The sequence below is a fragment of the Falco naumanni genome, chromosome 6 (genome assembly GCF_017639655.2).
Source record: "Falco naumanni isolate bFalNau1 chromosome 6, bFalNau1.pat, whole genome shotgun sequence".
Taxonomy (NCBI): Eukaryota; Metazoa; Chordata; class Aves; order Falconiformes; family Falconidae; genus Falco; species Falco naumanni.
This window is the reverse complement of record NC_054059.1, coordinates 79,569,757-79,587,545: the sequence shown is the minus strand read 5'-3', so window position 1 is coordinate 79,587,545 and position 17,789 is coordinate 79,569,757. Positions and strand designations below refer to the sequence as shown.

The 17,789-nt window shown below is 41.0% G+C and overlaps 1 protein-coding gene across 2 annotated transcripts in view; it reads left to right on the top strand.

Annotated features, from left to right (window-relative positions):
- LOC121090260 (CD2 associated protein) overlaps window positions 1-17,789 on the top strand; it is an 89,660-nt gene that overhangs the window by 34,804 nt on the left and 37,067 nt on the right. For both annotated transcript variants that reach the window (XR_005828503.1, XM_040598608.1), the window contains exons 3-5: window positions 7,005-7,158; window positions 10,787-10,887; window positions 15,333-15,453. Coding sequence is in view for 1 of the 2 variants with exons in the window: in XM_040598608.1 (XP_040454542.1) it covers window positions 7,005-7,158; window positions 10,787-10,887; window positions 15,333-15,453 (376 nt within the window). In the remaining variant the exon portion in view is untranslated. The remainder of the gene's footprint in view (window positions 1-7,004; window positions 7,159-10,786; window positions 10,888-15,332; window positions 15,454-17,789) is intronic.

Below are 17,789 nucleotides of genomic sequence, written 5' to 3'. Positions count from 1 at the left end.
TGAGTGGGGTGTACAGAAGTCAGAATATGAAGCAACTTCAGTTTTGGAAGAGGAAAAGATGAGGAGTGATGCTACCTTACTGTTGGTTCAGCCTGATTGTGGGTCAGCACTTAAAAAATAAACCCAGTGATTTACTGTTAAACAGTACCTACACTGGCCATAAATTAGGCCAAACCCCCCACAACTGGTGACATATGTTAAACTGCCCAGGAGGTAATTTGTCTTGCGAAACAAAGGTTATCAAGTTTGTCCATTTGTCAGATGGCAACTACTTTCATCTTTAAAGTGATTTGTTTCTGGTTTTAAGAATAACTTTCAATCCTCTTGGGAGTCAGGGGCATCTCGTGACCTCTCCCAGCTCAGATTTTCTGTCGGGAGGTGGAACCTGCTCTGACCTCCTGAATGTTCCAGAGAAAGAGCTCCGGAGCTTCTCAGCTATTTTGGTACATAAAATAGCCTTGATCTGTCTCTTTAGCTCATGGCAAAGGAATGGGGCAGATGGCAAATCATTCATTTTTATATTCCTCTCTTTGCCTTTATTAAATATTTTGCCTCTATGGGTGCCTGCATTCAGGGTGAGGAAACGTTTCCTATTCAAGGGGGAGACACTGGCAAAACGAAAGGACGTGGGAAATCTCAGATTTAAGAGACTGGAGCTGTTAAAGCTGCCCTGTACCTGCCTGTGTTGCTGTAACTTAAGACTATAAATGTGAGAGGTAATGGCTGCTTAAATAGTTGGCTATGTGAAGATTTTTGTTTTCCAGGAGCCGTGATGTTTCAACGCACTTAATCAACCATAATCTGTCAATCTCATTTGTATGTAGCTGTACAGATTTTTATGCATTTATATACAGTCACACACATATTTATGTGTTATTTTTCAGTGATGGGGTTTTGCAGGCTGTGAGGGGAAAAGATAAACTTGTATAAACAAAACTATTGCCTGTAGATGTATCACAAGCTTCCAGTTCCTCCCTCTCCCCTGAAATAAATGACAAGTTCAATTCTGACTTATTTTCTGCCCAGTAAAACATGAATAATAAACTTCATTTACCAGTCCATGGGTATGTTATTGCTGCTCTGATGGGGAAGAAAAGAGATGAGATAATTCTATATGAAGGCTCAGACATTTACCTTTGTGTATTCATCTCAGCCTCTTCAGAGATCAAGACCATTTTCTGCTGCTTGAGATCTTGGTTTAAAATGTACTCTGCCAATAACAGAAACACAGATTGCTACAAGCTGATGTTTCATAGTTTACAGTGGAAATAATGTTAAAAGTCTAATGATGATTGTTTTGGGTATTACTTATATAGAAGGAGATGGGCAGCTAAAGTCTTAATATGTTTATGTTTGAAGAATCTAGCTAAGGATTTAGGTTTACTGGATAATGAACTTCTCTGTGCCCTGTAATTCAGGAATAGACTTCATATATACAACCATCTATTCCTAGTGTCCTTTTAGATGATCTGACCTGCTTTATCTCCAGTGCCCTGCTGATTTTAATGCTCTTTGCTTCTGGCAAGGGAAGTGGGGAGGATCCTGCTGTCCCCACTGGAGTGATGTGTAGGCAAGCAGCTGATGGTGGGAAGGCTGCTTGCTTGCTTAAAAAGTAGGTCAGAACTGCCTGCTTATGTGTTTAATAGGCATCATGAGGCTATAGATTAATGTGTTAGATTTTTCTTTGTCTGTGTATAAAGAAGAAGTCTTGTTTCACATGTTGCTGTACCTAAATGGTTTTGAGATGTTACATATAAATTTCCCGGAGGAATCGTTAAACTGTGACAGGTGCAATTAAAACAGTAGCCCCTTAAGATCACCCCAGTCTTCTTTTCCCTGTTGAGTTAGATTTATATGCATTTTTGCATATTAACCTGTAATGATTTTGGCAAATTTTGTGTCGTGAAATATGTGTTTAGTTGAGATTATGAAAACTTCAAACCTATATGACTAGTGCTGTTGTCTGCAACAGAAAGAGTGGGTGGTTACTTCCCAGTTGAGAGTGTTTTATGCCAAGAGACAGTCTGTATTGACCTTCTACTGCCAAGTCATAAATGCATAGAATCTGTGTTGCTAATGGGAACACTGACAAGCCTTGAACTGCAGTAGACTGTCATAATAAAAATATTAAAACAGCTGTGGTTAATGTCAGGTTTTCATTTAGTTTTTGCTGGCTGACAGCTGGTGGTGGCCTCATCTCAGAACAAGCTGAAGTGTCCTGGATGTTTGTTGTTGGCATTGTCACAGCACAGACTCTGATAGTTTGGGTGTGTGAGGCTGACTTAAAAAACAATACCAAAGAAAAACGCCTTACTTGCTGTCAAGCCAGTAAATAGGAGTCTTGGGCATGTTCATGTTGGTTATAGCGGTACCGGGGAGATGAGACCTGGGGGCAGTGTCATTTTCCATCTGCTGAAATTCAAGCTAGCTGTTTGGGCAGAGATGTAAGAATTGCAGATTCTTATTAACATTTAACATTAATTGCGGACTCTTATTAATGTTTGCATTGATTAGTGGAAATTTTCAGAGATTCAAACCAATCTGTATTTTGCTTGGAAATTTGTAAAATCTTAACGCATCCAAAAGTTCAGAGAGTTGTAATGATGATGCTGAAGGTGGAATTCCTGGCGGTGGTGGTGGGTACATATGTCAGAGTATCCTGATGTGTGCTTTTGAAAATGAGTCTTAGAGCAGCTTCCTACTGTTAGCAGGCTGATGTGAAATACAGGTTTACAATGTAGTGGAACATATGTGGTTGTGGAGACCAGAGATTCCTGAATTTGCTTTAACTTGGTTTGGTTTTAATGTGTTTTTTAATGCCCTGAAGAAGGATAATTAATGCTGCAGTTCCTCTTTAACAAGAAGGAAAAAATCCCCACCCACCCAACAGTGCTTGCTTTACAAGGATGTTCTAAAGGGTAGTAGGTTAAATATGGGAAAAGCAGTTGCTGGCTTATCCATGCCTCCTCCCTGTAGTTTTCTGTCAAAATTTATCTAACCCCTTCTTCTGTATTTTGTTGTCAAAATTAGATTTATCACTAGTTGCTGTAGCAGTAGACTCTTCTGTGGTTATTTTTCCTCTGCTTGTTGCAGAACAGCTTCATGTGATGCTATGGTCACAGTGTGCTTTCTGATACGTGAAGTAAAATGTTGCTGTTGACTGATTTAAACACGGCTGGTATCAGTCCATTACTCATGTCTGTTCACTGTAAACCTGATTGATTTGCACTCTGCTCCTGGTTTTATCCTGTAGTCACCTTGATCTTTTCTTTGCATCCTCCTTCCTTTTGTATGCCTTAGGTTAGGAAAGTTTCTCCTAACTGTGAAGTGTTCAGCTTTAATATCTTAGCTGTATTAGGAAGGTCTGGTGGTACCAGTCCGTCCTAGCGTCCAGTTACTCTTCCTGGTTTCTGCTGATGAAATTCTTCATCAATAAATCTTCAGCCTTTGAATATGACTGCAAGATTTTCTTCGCATAATGTTTGCTCATGGAATTATTTCAGATCTTATTTTTATAAGTCTAATTCCACTGTACTTTCTGTTAAAATTTGCTATTGCTAGTCTTGAGTTAGACTTTTTGAGTATTTCCTTACTATCACCACTTCAAGTACTGACTCAAGCCTGGCAAAGAAGTCGCTCAAGCATTCCTTGTTTCCTTTTTGGGTATTCGCTCTTTTGTGGTGGTCACTGCTTTTGTCTTGGATAATTTCCTGTTTGTAACCTATCAATTACTTTGCTGCCTTTTACATTACTGCTGGACTGAAAAGTGTATTGTCTGTTTACTTCAAATTATTGATACAGGTGATGCTTACCTTACAATGTGTTCTGGCATTTGGAAGTGGTGTGTATGGGTTTTTTTGTTGTTTTGTTTTTCTTCTAATAAATTTAAAAAAAAAAAAAAAAACAGAAACCAAAACACACACACACACAGAAGAGGGAGGTGTTAAGTTTTTGACCCAACTGCCTGTGTATGTCTTCCCCATTTCCCTTTTGCATCTCTGTGGTTTTCCCAATGTTATTGAAGCAGCTGCTTCTGAAGCCTTGTGTGAAATACAGACTGGGGGAGGAGCCTGGAGCTGACTCCTCACCAGAAAGCATTATGATTGAGAAATAAATTAAATGGGGAAGCATTAATTCCTGGAGCAGCTGGAAGCTTTTGGAGGCTGTATAAATTGCATAGTGAAAGATAAGAGTTTTAAAAACCCAGGGATATAACTGCTCCAGGCAAGTTTTCAAGCACCGTTGTTTTTCAACTGAGCAGAGTGGCCTTATCAGTAATGCAGTCAGAAAGGTGTTTTGGAGGTGGCAAATTTTTCAACCGTAGTCAAATTTAATTCCTTATGGTTTATCAGACTTGGAAGTAATTAGCCAAAAAAATCAACCATAAGACTGACAGAGTCTTTGAAATACCTACTGAAATGGGAGATAGACATGATGCCCTGTTATTGTGGAGGTTTGGGGTTTTTGGTTGGTGTTTGGTTTAGTTTTGTTTTTTTTTACTTGGAAGATGGGATCTCAGCAGAGCTAAGATCTGCAGGGCAGAAGTCCCTGAGGATGAAGACTAGTTAACAGCAGGAACTATTCACCTGCTTTCTGAAAAGCCTCTTTGCTTAATGTAGATAAGTGGGAGGAAAAATTGTGCTGTCTGTAGTCTTGTTTGTTCTGCTTGCTCTGCTCCTTTTGGGAAATAGGAAGGTACTTTGGACTGTTCGACTTGAGGTTTGTAGTGTGTTTGAAAGCATCAGTAGATTACCAAACCTGCTGAATTTTCCAGCTGGACAGCTGCACTAAGGAACCTGGGGTTTAATGTTCCAGAAAGTGCTAGATAGGTCCTGGTGAAATGTTTCTTGTATTTTTGGTGTTTCATCACTGCATGGGTTTTGTTGCCTTAAAGCTCATGTTTAAGAGTTCACATGACATTAGTAAGCGTACATGTATTCATTGCCAATCTTGTTTTCAAATATTACATACTTATTGCAGCTACAGCTGCAGTAACTAGTGAACTTGTGAACCAGTGGCTGCTGCTGGTGGATGCAAGAATTGTTCTGAAGTTGATCACAAAAAGTACTTATGCCAGGTACTTATGGGTGTTTGCATTGCTCAAGACATTGTAATGCTGCAGTGGTAGGAAAGCAGACAGCTTTGAGGGTCTTGCTAAGCTCATGCAGGTGCATGAGATTCAGTGGATGTAACACACTTGGGTTTTCAGAAAGTTTTTGATGAAGTTCTCCATCAAGTTACTGAAAGAATGAAGTTGCTATGAGACTAAAAGGAAAAATATTTTATGGTTTCGAAAATGCTTGAAGAATAAGAAGCTAAGGACTTAGCAGTGACTTGTCAGGGTAGAGGAGAGCTGGTGGTGGGATGCCCCAGGAGCTGGTTGTGACCCTGGCTTTGTTCAGCATCTCCAGTCATCTGGAGAGGGGATTTAACAGCAGATGCTCCCATTTTGTGAGTGCTATTAAATTCTTACATAGTTCAATGTCATGCTGATGGCAGTGAGCTAAGCAAGGTAAGTAAATGCCAAGTAGTGTGTGTAAGAAAACGTAATCCTTATGCCTACACGGAACTGCCTGTTGCGAGCTGAGCATCAGCACATGAATATCTGGTATTGTCTCTTTCAGTTCTCCAAACTCCTCAGCTCCAGGTGCAGTAGCACCCCCAAACACTGGCAGGATGCCAGGTGTCCTCAGATCCACTGAGACCAGGATGGGGACAGGTGGCTAGAGATGGTCAGGGGGTGGAGCAGCTGCCTGGTGAGATGGGGTGCTGACAAGGCTGGGACTCCTCATTTGAGAGGATAAAGCCAAGGGGGGACACGATCACAGTTTACACAGCTGTGGAGGTAGTGATAAAATAAACGCAGTGGTGGGGAGCACACACTGGGGTTAATAAGGTGTCATCTGCTTTAGATGATAGAGGGGAGCTTCTTCACGGAGCAGAGAGCGATTATCTTGTGTCTATCCACAAGGAGACTGTGGAGGCCGAGGGGACCGTGGATGCAGAAAGGGATTAGACAGCTTCATCCGCAGACGTGAAGGGAAGAGTGGAGGGGGTGTATCTTCCTGATAGGAAACCCCTGTGGGTGCTCTGGGAATCTGGAGAATCTGGGTTGCAGGGTAGCTCTCTAAAGAGTGTCTGGGATTGTAGCTGCTCAGAGCTGGGTTCTGCGCTAGATGGACCATTGATCTGACTTAATGGGTTTCTTCTTGTGCAAAGTGACTATTTCCTTCTTTCAGAGTGTCTGTTCTCCAGTGGAATCTCTATTAAGGAGCTGATGCAGTAGAGTGACTGCTGCACATATGGTCTTTTCTGTCAAAAGCTGATGCTTTCTTGTTTATAGGCTTTTTAGTCTTGATTGGTACATTCAATTCCAATGCTAACATCTTATTTTAGAAAGACTGGAAGGTGGGAGACAATGATCAGAAAAATGTCTTTGTTACTTTTCCTCCTACACCTTTGCCCTCACTTTTCCCACTCTTGTTTCTTGTATCTCACTTTCTTTTCCACTGGTCTTTCAGCAGTACTTTTGTATCTTGTTGCTAAACAACCTTTGGAGCTTTCAGAGGCAGAGATGATCACCTAATACAGTTTTACGTATGAAAATATTTAGTGCCTTACCCTATAGGTCTGTCATTGAAGTAATGTTTTTGGATTTAAAAATATTTTCAAATGTGAGCTGTTAATTACAAGTTGTAATATGGGACTTCTGGGCTCTAAAGCAATTTTTCTTAGGGTTGGAGTAGATGGCTAAAATACTGCTCCTGTTCCTGAATTTTCTCAGCGCATCAGCTTACCTGTTTACTAACACAATTGTATGGAAGGGTCAAGTTTATTAAGGCCTTTAGTATGTTTGGTTGTAGGATGCTATGATTTTTGAGTATAGTACGTCATTATACACCAAATGGTAAGTACCTGAAACCCATTAGTCTGCATAAATCTGCCTGTGTAACAGCACTGACCTCTTGAGTAATTCACTCGGTCTTCTAAATCTCTTGTTTCAGGAAGTTAAGAAGGATGTAGAGCCAAAGGATGATGCCGTACCAGTCAGGAGGGAGAAATCTGGCAATGTAGCCAGCCTTGTGCAGCGTATGAGCAACTATGGGCTTCCAGCAGGAGGATTTCAGCCTCACCCCCCATCCAAAAGCTTCAAGAAGAGTATGTAGTCTTTCCAATTCCTTCAATTGCATAAGCTGCTGACGTGCATTGTTTTAATGAACATGAATTATCTAATGTCTGACTTAGTTTTCAGGTTGGACCGAAAACTAGAGACATAGGAGGAAGAACTTTGATTCTCAGCCAAATTCTGTTCCTGTATGCATGGACAGAAAGCTTATATGCAGTTCTTAACAGCAGCAATAAGGATCGGTTTTCCTGGGAACAGGATTTAGCCCCCTTCCAGATTATAGAGAGTTGCTCTGTAACTTCATGTGAGCTCTGCTTGTATTGTCACATACCTGAACGTGAACCGCAGAGCTGTTCATGATAATAAAAAATCTTCCTGTGGTCACTTCTTTTAAATGTGTTTGCTACAAAATCAGGACTTTGACAAGGAAACACTCCATAGTTCAAGTTCCTCTTGTTTGGTAGGCTTGCTTCTAGTGTGAAATAAGGTAGAGCTGGTGGTGCCTAAGACAAAGTAGTGGTCTTTGGTTGTAACTGCAGCCCCCAGGATGGTCGGGAGCACAGACTTGGTGCCTCCATATCTGTGGTTTTTATGTTTTAATGCCAGCATTTAAATCAAGCTGACTAAAACTAAAGCAGAAAACTGAGCATTGCCTGCCATCTAGAAAACTGACTTGTGATTTGTATTTCGACACCTCAGTCTTGTAAGAGATGTTGCTGTAATCTGGCTGCTTCTCTCTTATAAGGGATTGCAGGCACTTATATTTATGATTTAAGCTTGCTTTTTTAGAAAGAAAGAAGTCAGAACTTACTGTTTCTAGTATGTTTATGCTTTGTGGTTTTGCCCATAAAAGAAGAGCCGCTAGTCATCTTCTAAAGCCCTGAAATGGGACCACCAGACTTAGGAATTTGTTGAAACCTTCCTCTAGGCAACTAAGGATGTTACCTTCAAAATATTTTTTTTAGTGAATCTAATCTGTATTTTGTATGCATATTGTCAACAGCATGTAGGTGCCTGTCGGATGTTTGCATCAGCAGGCTTTTGAAAATGTATCATTAAAAATTAATGCTGTTCCTAGATTAGAGCAGCCAGACTCTGAAAGAGAATCAGCATGATCCTTGTGGGTCCTTCCAACTTGAGATATTCTAGGATTCTGTGATTCTGTGAATATGATCTGCTATCAGTTCAGGTGTTGGCTACTTACTGTGGTCTCCCTAACCCTGGAACATTCCCATATTCAGCATGCCTTGTCCTCATACTGGTGGCTGTGACCAGGGTAGTAGGTACAGCTTGGTCTCTGGCTAGTCTCATCCTCCTAGTAGAAAATGGTGTTCGGGCACCTTCCTTTAAGCACACAACTGTTCATTTGGCATAATGACAGTCTCTGCATTTCCATTTTACTTTCTGTTCCCTCTTTCCTGGAAGACTCTTTCAACATCTCCTGCAGATCCTGTTTGCTCTGTGCCTGGGCAATCGCTTACTGTCTTCAAAAGGTTTTCAGGGCTTAGTTGTCTTTCCTTTTCTAGTTCCTAACCTGGTAAAATGAGGTTTACAATGTTAAAAACAAAGTTAAGCTGCTTTAATAGTAAGTTTCCAATGTGCAGTGAGGTAGGTTGTATCTGCCTGGGAAGTCCCTTGTGTTATTCTCATGAGTAGCTTGCACTGTATTCAGGTATTTTATATCAGATGGGTAGTAAGCTGCAGGCGGTATTCCTATCGGTTAGATGGCTGCCTTTATTCAGGAAAAGGAAAATACAGAAGGTGAGCTAAATCAAGGCAACAACGGATACATTCGTTTTACCCTGTACAAAACAAATAAAACCTGAAGCTGGACAAGCTGTTTGGAATTGCCTGGGGGCTGCAGTGAGGCTGGAGTGTTTTCTGAGTGGATTCATTAGTTTCTAGCTTAATCTAGGGATTTTCAAAACTGGCAGGCAGTACTTTCTAAATCGGGCACCACTGAAAACAGACTTCAGATGAGAGTGAGTTCTGGATGTGAAATGCATCTGCAGGTTTTTCTTCTCCCCCTCTTCCCCATTTAGATAGAATTACAATACAAAAAGGAATGCTGATATCAGATTTATACCAAATGACCATGACTTTTAACTTGTCTTTTTTTGATATCAGTTAATCTCATACAAAGGAGGAGTGTTGAAAGTGCTGTAGGAGGTAGTAAAGGCCAGTGAACTGTTTATTCCAATTACTGTTAACAATCCCTCTTGGCTGGTGTGGGAGTTTCAGTGGAGTTAAAAGAAGGGTATATTATGTGGGCAATTGCATGTTGTTAAAAATAACCCATAGAGCTTCATACTTCTGGCTGATATATTTCATGCCTCTTTTAAGCACAGGCCGTATACCAGCAAGTAGAAAATTCTTGATTTGGTGAGCCCTCTCAGAAATTGTAGATGCTGACTATTACTCAGATGCCTGGCGTGTTTTGTACTGAGGACGCTGGGTGTGGCAGCCTTCTAAACATCTGACTTTGGACTTTCAACGCTGCTATAATACAAGAAGAATCAATCTTGGAGGCAGTATCTGTGTTTTGAAATGTTTTCACCCAGTTAATCTTAATTGCTGCAGCTTGAGTAAGGAAGCATTGCAAAGTACAAGAGAGTGTGGAAATTATATATACAGTTCCTACTATCTTGAGCTTCACCACTTCAAGCTTTTGATTCACATTTTCACTTGAACTGTGGCAGATTGTTTTTGAGGAGGATAGGGAACATCTGTGGGTCATAGCTCAGGATGGCAGTTGCCTTCAAAAGTGTGCTGGTGCTCTGTTGTGGAAAAAGACTGAAGACATGGCCTCTTCTTTGAAGGAGAAGTGTCTGCAGTCTCTGGGTAGAGCAGAAACATCCCTCCAGGATACGTGCAGAGTAATTGGGCAACCATAAGTTCATACCTCACTGCCTGGAGGGGCTCCCCTCTCGAGTTTGTCTTTTTAATGCCTGCAAAGCTTTAATGGTATGTGGCAAACATCTAAAGACTGCACTTTAATTTTACCTGTGTCAGACACTGAATTGAAGCTTAGGTTGAATTTCTCTACTTCATACCGGCATGGAGAAAAGGGAGTTTTCTTGAATTCACAGATAAAAAATGAGTTTGGATTTTGAAATACGAGCTGAGAAAATGTTAGCATTACCTCAGACCTGTAGTTAGTAAGGTCTTTGTTAGAGGACAGAAAGGCTATCGGCACTTCAGTGTTGTGCAGAACAGAACATGTTACTTCTTTCAGGATTACTTAAAGACTGGAGGCTCAAACTTGCATGTCTTCTTCCAAGCAGGTGCTAACACTGCAGTTGGCAGCTGTTGTCATTCCTGCAGACTTTGGTCAGGAAATAGCCTGAAAAATCATTGTAAGGGGATTTATCTGACTTGCTTGTGTCAACGTGTTTGTTTTTTTTAATAGGATGTTGGTAATTGGCAGTGTATGTTTGTTTGTAATTGCAGTCTGTGAAGCTTGATGGTTTTCAAGCTCTAAGATACGGCTCATTAGCCTAAAGTGACATAAGCAAACTGAAAAACCAGCAGCAAAAGCTACATAGCTTTTTGGAATGGTTTGTGGATCTTCTAATCAGGTTTGATCATCAGGAGCTGAATTTAGGAAAAACTAGTTTTCCTTTGCAAGTGTTCTTACTTTCACCATTTCCCTTGAATCAGGGTCCAAGAAGCGGCAGTGTAAAGTGCTCTTTGAATACACCCCGCAGAATGCGGATGAGCTGGAACTCAAGCTGGGGGATGTGATCGACATCCATGAAGAGGTGAGCTGATTGTCACGCTATGTGGCCAAAAGTCAAATGTTTGGGGGTGGGGGGTGGGGTTGACTGATTACTGAGTTGCAAGGATGTTTGAAAAATAGCGTGGAGAAGTAGTGTTTTTGAAGCTAAAGCAAGTAGTTTAGGAGTTCTTCTCTTAGGATCCAATCCTAAACCGATGAATGCTAGATGTTTAGGGGAAGTATTTGATCATCGCAGCTGTAAATTGTGATTTGTTACACAGATTCCTTTTTCGAAATACTTCTACAGTTCTTTGGCCCAGTCTGTGATCTGTGTTTTTAGATGCTTATACTAAAACTGTTTGACTGGTTGCCTTTAAGCACACATACTCCTAACTTGTTTAGGTGAAAAATGTTATTTGACTTGATTTTCCAGTTTCATGCTTTTTTGAAATTCATTGAAGCTTGAGCTAATAGTAACAGTATTCATCACAGAGGCCTGTACCTGTAGTACAATACACTTCAACCCACTTGCGCAAAAATATGGAGGATAGAAATGCACTCAATGTGTTATTTCTATCGCCTTCATTTCCCACTGGGTAAGAAATAGTTAAAGATATGTCTTGATGTTCAGACTTTGATGGCAATGGCCCTATGTATTTGAGTGGGAGTTTCTTATCTTTTCCTGCCTATGTGCTTCCTTAGTGTCTGTTCCATTCAATGGCAACTTCTGTTGTGAGAGGCTTGAATATGTGGGAAGAGCTTCTCTTACAAGAGCAAAAACTGTCAGGGAGCCTGCAGAAAAGATCAGAGCCATAGTAGGAGGAACCTCGTCAGAACTAGGTGGAAAACTTCTGCATGGCATGCTCTGACCTTCACTGGTGCCATCCCTTCTTACTGTCTCCCTGAGGGTCTGAGGAAGGAAAAGACTGAACCTTTCTTTGTAGCCATGTGCCTGGTGGTGCTTTTAAGTAGTTTTACGAGATTGTGTTTTTCACATGTATGCTCTCTTCTGAAGAGAGTCCTAACTCTCCAGGATCCTGCCAGTTGCCAGGGAGGACTTCTCCAGTCTTCTAGCAAGGAAGAAGTTACTCCTTTAAATGCATTTAAACCAATGACTTCTAGAATTTGTTATCTTTGTATAAACAAGAGAAAGTGAGTTGTAAAACCTGCTCACTAAAATCATAGTTTCATAAATACCATTGTGTGTGGGTGTTTTGTAAAGGAGTGTTCCTGGAGAACCTCACCAGTTTAATTTGTGGATGGTGCCTGTACACAGCAGTCATGACTTTGAATGGTCCAAGTGAGCATTTACAAGAGATAGCAGTACAGTAAACTGTTGCGGAAACTGCTGTTTCAGGTTGCACATGTCAACATCTGGAATTATTTTGGGAGGGATGTTCAGTGTGATGTATCAGAGATGACCAAGTACCCAAACAGAATAAAAAGATCAAAGCATTTCCTCATCTGGTTTCTTAAGGAAACATGGATTTTATATTTTTTTTCTTTCAATTTTTATTTGGTCAGTCCCCATACTACTTCCCTTCCTAATGATTTGAAAATACGCATTTGTAGTACACAGCCTTTGCTACTTCTGAGAAAAACTATTAATGAAATTTTTAGGCAAATGCTACCAGTAGAAAAATATTGCAGCTAACTATTCTCATAGAGCTGTTTGCACACTGTTTTTATGGTGGCATAGAGTAGACCTGACAGGTGTAGGCTTTGCTTCACTAAACTGTACTGATGGACCAGAAATGCGTGTGAAGAATGGTAGAAAATACCATCCATTGGTTGTGCAGTATGCTGGGATAACTTTTCTTAGGTAACTTGTTATCATTATTGTGAGATGGTTCGCTTCCATTTATGTATAAAAGATGCTATTTATATATGCAGATAGTGCATTACTGTTACTTCAAGGAAATATCATTTGGTTACTTTTTTTGTGGGGAAAATAAGGTAAAATCAGCTTCACAAGGGGACTTACCTGAGAACAATTAAGTAATTTAGCCTTTGTAACTGTTTTTATTAATTTACTAGTTACAACTGACACTACTGATTGTGAAATCAAAGGTGGAGGCAGATGGTTCAGGAATTAAATGGATAATACTGAAAAGAGCAGGCTACAAGGATCAGAAATAGCTTTTAGGGAAGAAGGCCCTTGTGCTATGTGCTGGCTGAATCTGCGAGGTTTTTTGTTTACAGAACATGTGGGTTTTGCATGCAAACTACATGCACAGAATGTGTGTGATGATTGTATCACTGCTATATAACTTCTGTTTCTTCTTTATCTTCCTTCCACTCCTGTCAGCTGCAGCACTAAATAGCAGATTTATTTTTGTAGTATTATATTTGTAGTATTTGCATGCTGTGTTATCAAGCATAATTGAAATTCATATGACTCAATTTAGTGGAGCTTTTATTAAAAAAAAATCAAAAAATCAGATTGCTTGTTTCGGACCTCCCCCCCTTTGTTTTGAAGTCTGTTTTCATCGTCTTATAGAAATAAGTTGATGGAATTCACACTCGGAAAAAGCACTGATGTGTGTAAAAGCTGTAACTCCCTCTTGTGGAAATTGTATCATGTGTAAGATTTTTGAAATGGAAGATAAGGCTTGTGAAATTGTCCTCTGTGTTGCTAGTGCCCAGACATGCACAGACGCTATCCAACAAAGTGCGTAGAACTTTTTAAACTTTTTTTTTTTTAATGTTGATTAATGATACCATTTCTGGTAATATAGTTTGTATATAGTAATTTTTTTTTCTAAAGACCGCGTAGTGAGGAGGTTGAAGTAAGTGTGCTCAAGAATTTTGTTTAATTCCTGACTGTCTCTGACGTGGCATCGCATTGCCTTGCAAGTCTCTAAAGCGCTTTGCTGACCTTATTTCTTGGCAGAAGAATAAATTGGATTCTCGAGTCACTTTCTGTGTCATAAACATTAAAAGTCCCTTTCTCATGGCTATTGGGTGTTGTATGGGTGAGTCAAGTAATTTTAATTTTAGTTTTCTGTAATGCGTTGTGTAAAGCATGAGGCTGTGGAGCCTGGAGAGGACTTGTCAGTAATCTGTGCTTAAATTCAGAGGACCAGACTCTGAATTTGAACCATCCACAGCACAGCTATATTTGAGCACCAGGATGTCTTTAAAAATAACAGTGCTCTTTTCATTGCCTGTCTGTCTCTCTAGCTGCCAGGTTCTGCATGGGTTCTGCTTGCCTGGAGGTATGCTAGTGTTTAAGAACTATCCCTGTGTGTCAGGCATAGTGACCTAGAAAACAAGGCTAAAAAAAGAAAATGTAAACAAGTGCTTCCCCACCCCCCTGTTGCTTTGCTTTTCATATCTAAAAACAGCTTTCCAGCCACAAAACAGAACAATTAAATTTTCAAAATATCTCATCTTAATTATATTTTTAAAATAGTGCTCATTAGGCAAATACATTTGACTTAAGACATTTTGAAAATTGTTGATAAATTTGAAGAGCACAATTCTTACTGAGTCTTCTGGTATTGTTTTACACTGTCACCTATGCATGCCCACCTTCGGCTTGTTCTGCTTTGGACCATGGGGTATTCCTGGTAAATGTTCCATTAAATTTTGGAGTATTGCAGTGTAAATAACACACCAGGGATCCAAGAACATAACATTAGAGTCATCATTGTTCCCTAATTACTGAACAGGTTTATTTCCAGTGCAAAAATGAGTTGTTTTGTGAATAGCAAAGCCAACAAAATTTGGCATCCAACAGACTTCTGTCCTTAGGACTGCTGTGTGCCACCACAAAATCCTTGTGTGTCTCGTCTACCTTTGTTGGCAGGACAGCCCTGATGGGAAAGTATCTGTACTGACACATCTAGAGCTAGGCAGATGCTGTTTAGCCAGTTGTCTCCTGCTAGAAGGAATGGACAGCTTAGTTTTCTGTTACTCTGTGATATCCTTAAGGACTTTTCTGTGTTTTACCCAACATTATCTCTAAAAATTATCTGTAGAAACTTGAGTCTTTTGACCAAAATTGTTTGAGATTGTCCAATAGATAGGAGGTCAGGGAGTAGGGCTGGTGGAAAGTGGACAAAACAGAGGGAAAGACAGATGATCAGCAAGAATACATAAGAATTTCTTTCAAAAGCCAGGCTAAAAGTTGATCATTATTTCATGAACAGTGTAATTTTTTTTTTTCTTCTGTAAGATATGTAACAAATACTGTCTTACCTTGAGGAAGTTGATGAACATTTTGCTGCTGTTCTGGATTAATTGGCCTGGGGCTAGTCACATGTTTCAGGATCACTACTGTAGTGGCAGAAGTGGCAGTAAATTATTTTTTTGCTCTTCTTTTTGCCTACTGTTTGTACATCTTTGGTAGGTTTCTTTATAGAGAAGTCATGGTCTTTTGAACTTTCCCAATGTTGTTCGTAGAGTTTTATAAGTGAAGTATGGATGGAATTAATAGGAATTTCCTTTTGCTTTATTGGTAATGTGCAAAATATTTCTGTACAGGTAGAAGAAGGCTGGTGGAGTGGAATACTAAATGGCAAAGCAGGGTTGTTTCCTTCAAACTTTGTGAAAGAATTGGAATTGACGGATGATGGAGAAACACAGGACACTCTGGATGACACAGGTGGTATTCTGTTTGTTGTAAATCCTTAGCAAAGTCATTTTAGATCTTGCATGCATCTTGGAGTATTATGGTTTTAGTACAACAAAAGCTCTAAAGAATGTGAGCTATGAGCTTCCTTAGGATGGTAAGTATTTAATTTCATTTTAGAAAATACTGATACTGAGTATAGAAATACCTGTCTTGCTCCCAATACACTTTTAATAAGATTACAATCAAGGTCTTGATCTTACAAATGTATGTTCTGCATTGTAGCACTAAAAATTTTATCATATACAAAGTTGAGGTTTTTGAAGTATTGGATGTAAAATTATTCTTCTGTTTTAATAGCTTTTTTTCATCTTATTCTCGCAGACATGCATTCCCTAATGTGGAAAACTGAAGTGTTTAACTATGTAAACTGATAAATAAAACTTTTGAATTTAACCAAAACAGTACAGAGAGCCTCAACTTAAAATGAATTCTGGGAAGGGGACCCCGGTTCTTTATTATGTTTTAATCTAGCAATAAAATTAAGGCAGTATTTACATTTAGCCATCCTTTGTGGCTATGAGTGTACAGCTTAGGCAGAAGCAGTAGCTGAGTGCCGAGTGGTGCCAGGCATGTGTGTACTTTACAGGAAATTACTTAGTTCCTTTGAAACTTTAGAATTCCTTTGCACTTTAGAGGCATTCTCTCTGTGAACGCCTGTTTGAAGGCTGAGGACTTGGATTGTGCAGGCAGAGGATTTAAGCTTAGGCAAGTGCAGGGTCCTGCCCCTGGGGAGGGACAGCCCCACGCACCAGCACAGCCTGGGGCTGACCTGCTGGGGGGCAGCTCTGCCAAGGACCTGGGAGTGCTGGTGGGCAGCAAGTTGCCCATGGGCCAGCAGTGTGCCCTGGTGGCCAGCAAGGCCATGGGATCCTGCGGGGCATGAGGAGGAGCATGGCCAGCAGGTCGAGTGAAGATGTCCCCCCATTCTACTCTGCCCTGGTGAGGCTGGGTCTGGAGTCCTGGGTCCAGTGCTGGGCTCCCCGGTTCGAGAGAGAGGGAACTACTGGAGAGGGTCCAGTGGAGGGCTGCAGAGATGATGAGGGGACTGGAGCATCTCCCTGATGAGGAAAGGCTTACAGAGCCGGGTATGTTTAGCCTGGAGAGGAGAAGACTGGGAAGGGACTTTCTCAATGTCTACAAATACCTTAAGGGCGAGTGCCAAGAGGATGTCTCCAGGCTCTTGTCAGTGGTGCCCAGCAACAGGACAAGGGGCAACGGGCACAGACTGCAGCACAGGCAGCTCCACCTGAATGTGAGGAAGAACTTCTTTCCTCTGAGGGTGACAGAGCTCTGGAACAGGTTGCCCAGAGAGGCTGTGGAGTCTCCTCTGGAGACATTCAAAACCTGCCTGGATGCCACTCTGTGCAACCTGGTCTTTGTGATCCTGCTTTAGCAGGGGGTTGGACTAGATGATCTCCAGAGGTGCCTTCCAACCCCAACCATTCTGTGTTTCTGTGATATGACAGTGTGGAATGTGAGTGTTCTTTGGGAACATCATCTTAATGCTAGTTAATTGATGGTTAAACACAGCTGTGTAATGTTAAAGGGAAAAAGCGATTTTAAAATTAATTTTTCTCTTTGTAGTGATGTGCACCCTCACTTGCAAGATGTTTAGTATTGATTGTTTCTAACAAGAGTTTGTTCAGAGGTAGGAAGTGTCTGGTTTGGATATTTTTTTTTAATTGCGGAAATAATTACATGAAATAGCATGAAATGAGTTCTTTGACTTGATCAGTCCCAGATAGTACAGTGGCTGTCCTTGGAGGTAAAGTTCCCTGACTTTGGAGTCTGGTGAGATGAATTTACAGGTGTGTATGTTTGGGTGTTAACTCCTGAGTACTGAGATCAGTGGGACTGAACAGTAATTTGAAGTAATCGTGTTTTCTGTCGCTAACTAACAAGTTAGGATTTTCAGCCCCTCATACCCCCAGGGGTTATATTTAATGCTCAGACCTTTCACAGTCAGTATCTCCAGTATCTGCTCACTCTCTCCTCACTCCTGGGAGATGGTAAATGCCCCATTCGCTGAGCTGTGCTCTTTTAAATATGCAACCTGGACTTTGCTCAATAGCTAGCCCTTGTTCTTGTGGGGGACTTCAACCTGCCGGATGGCCGCTGGAAATACACGACAGCGAGGAGGGGACAGTGCGGGAGGTTCCCGGAGCAGGCGGAGGATAACTGCCTGACCCAGCTGGTCAGCGAGCCAGCCGGGGGAGATGCCCCACGGAGCCTGCCACGGGCAAACAGGGACGGACTGGTGGGTGACGTGGGGGCTGGAGGGCGTCTGTGGCACAGCGATCGCCGGG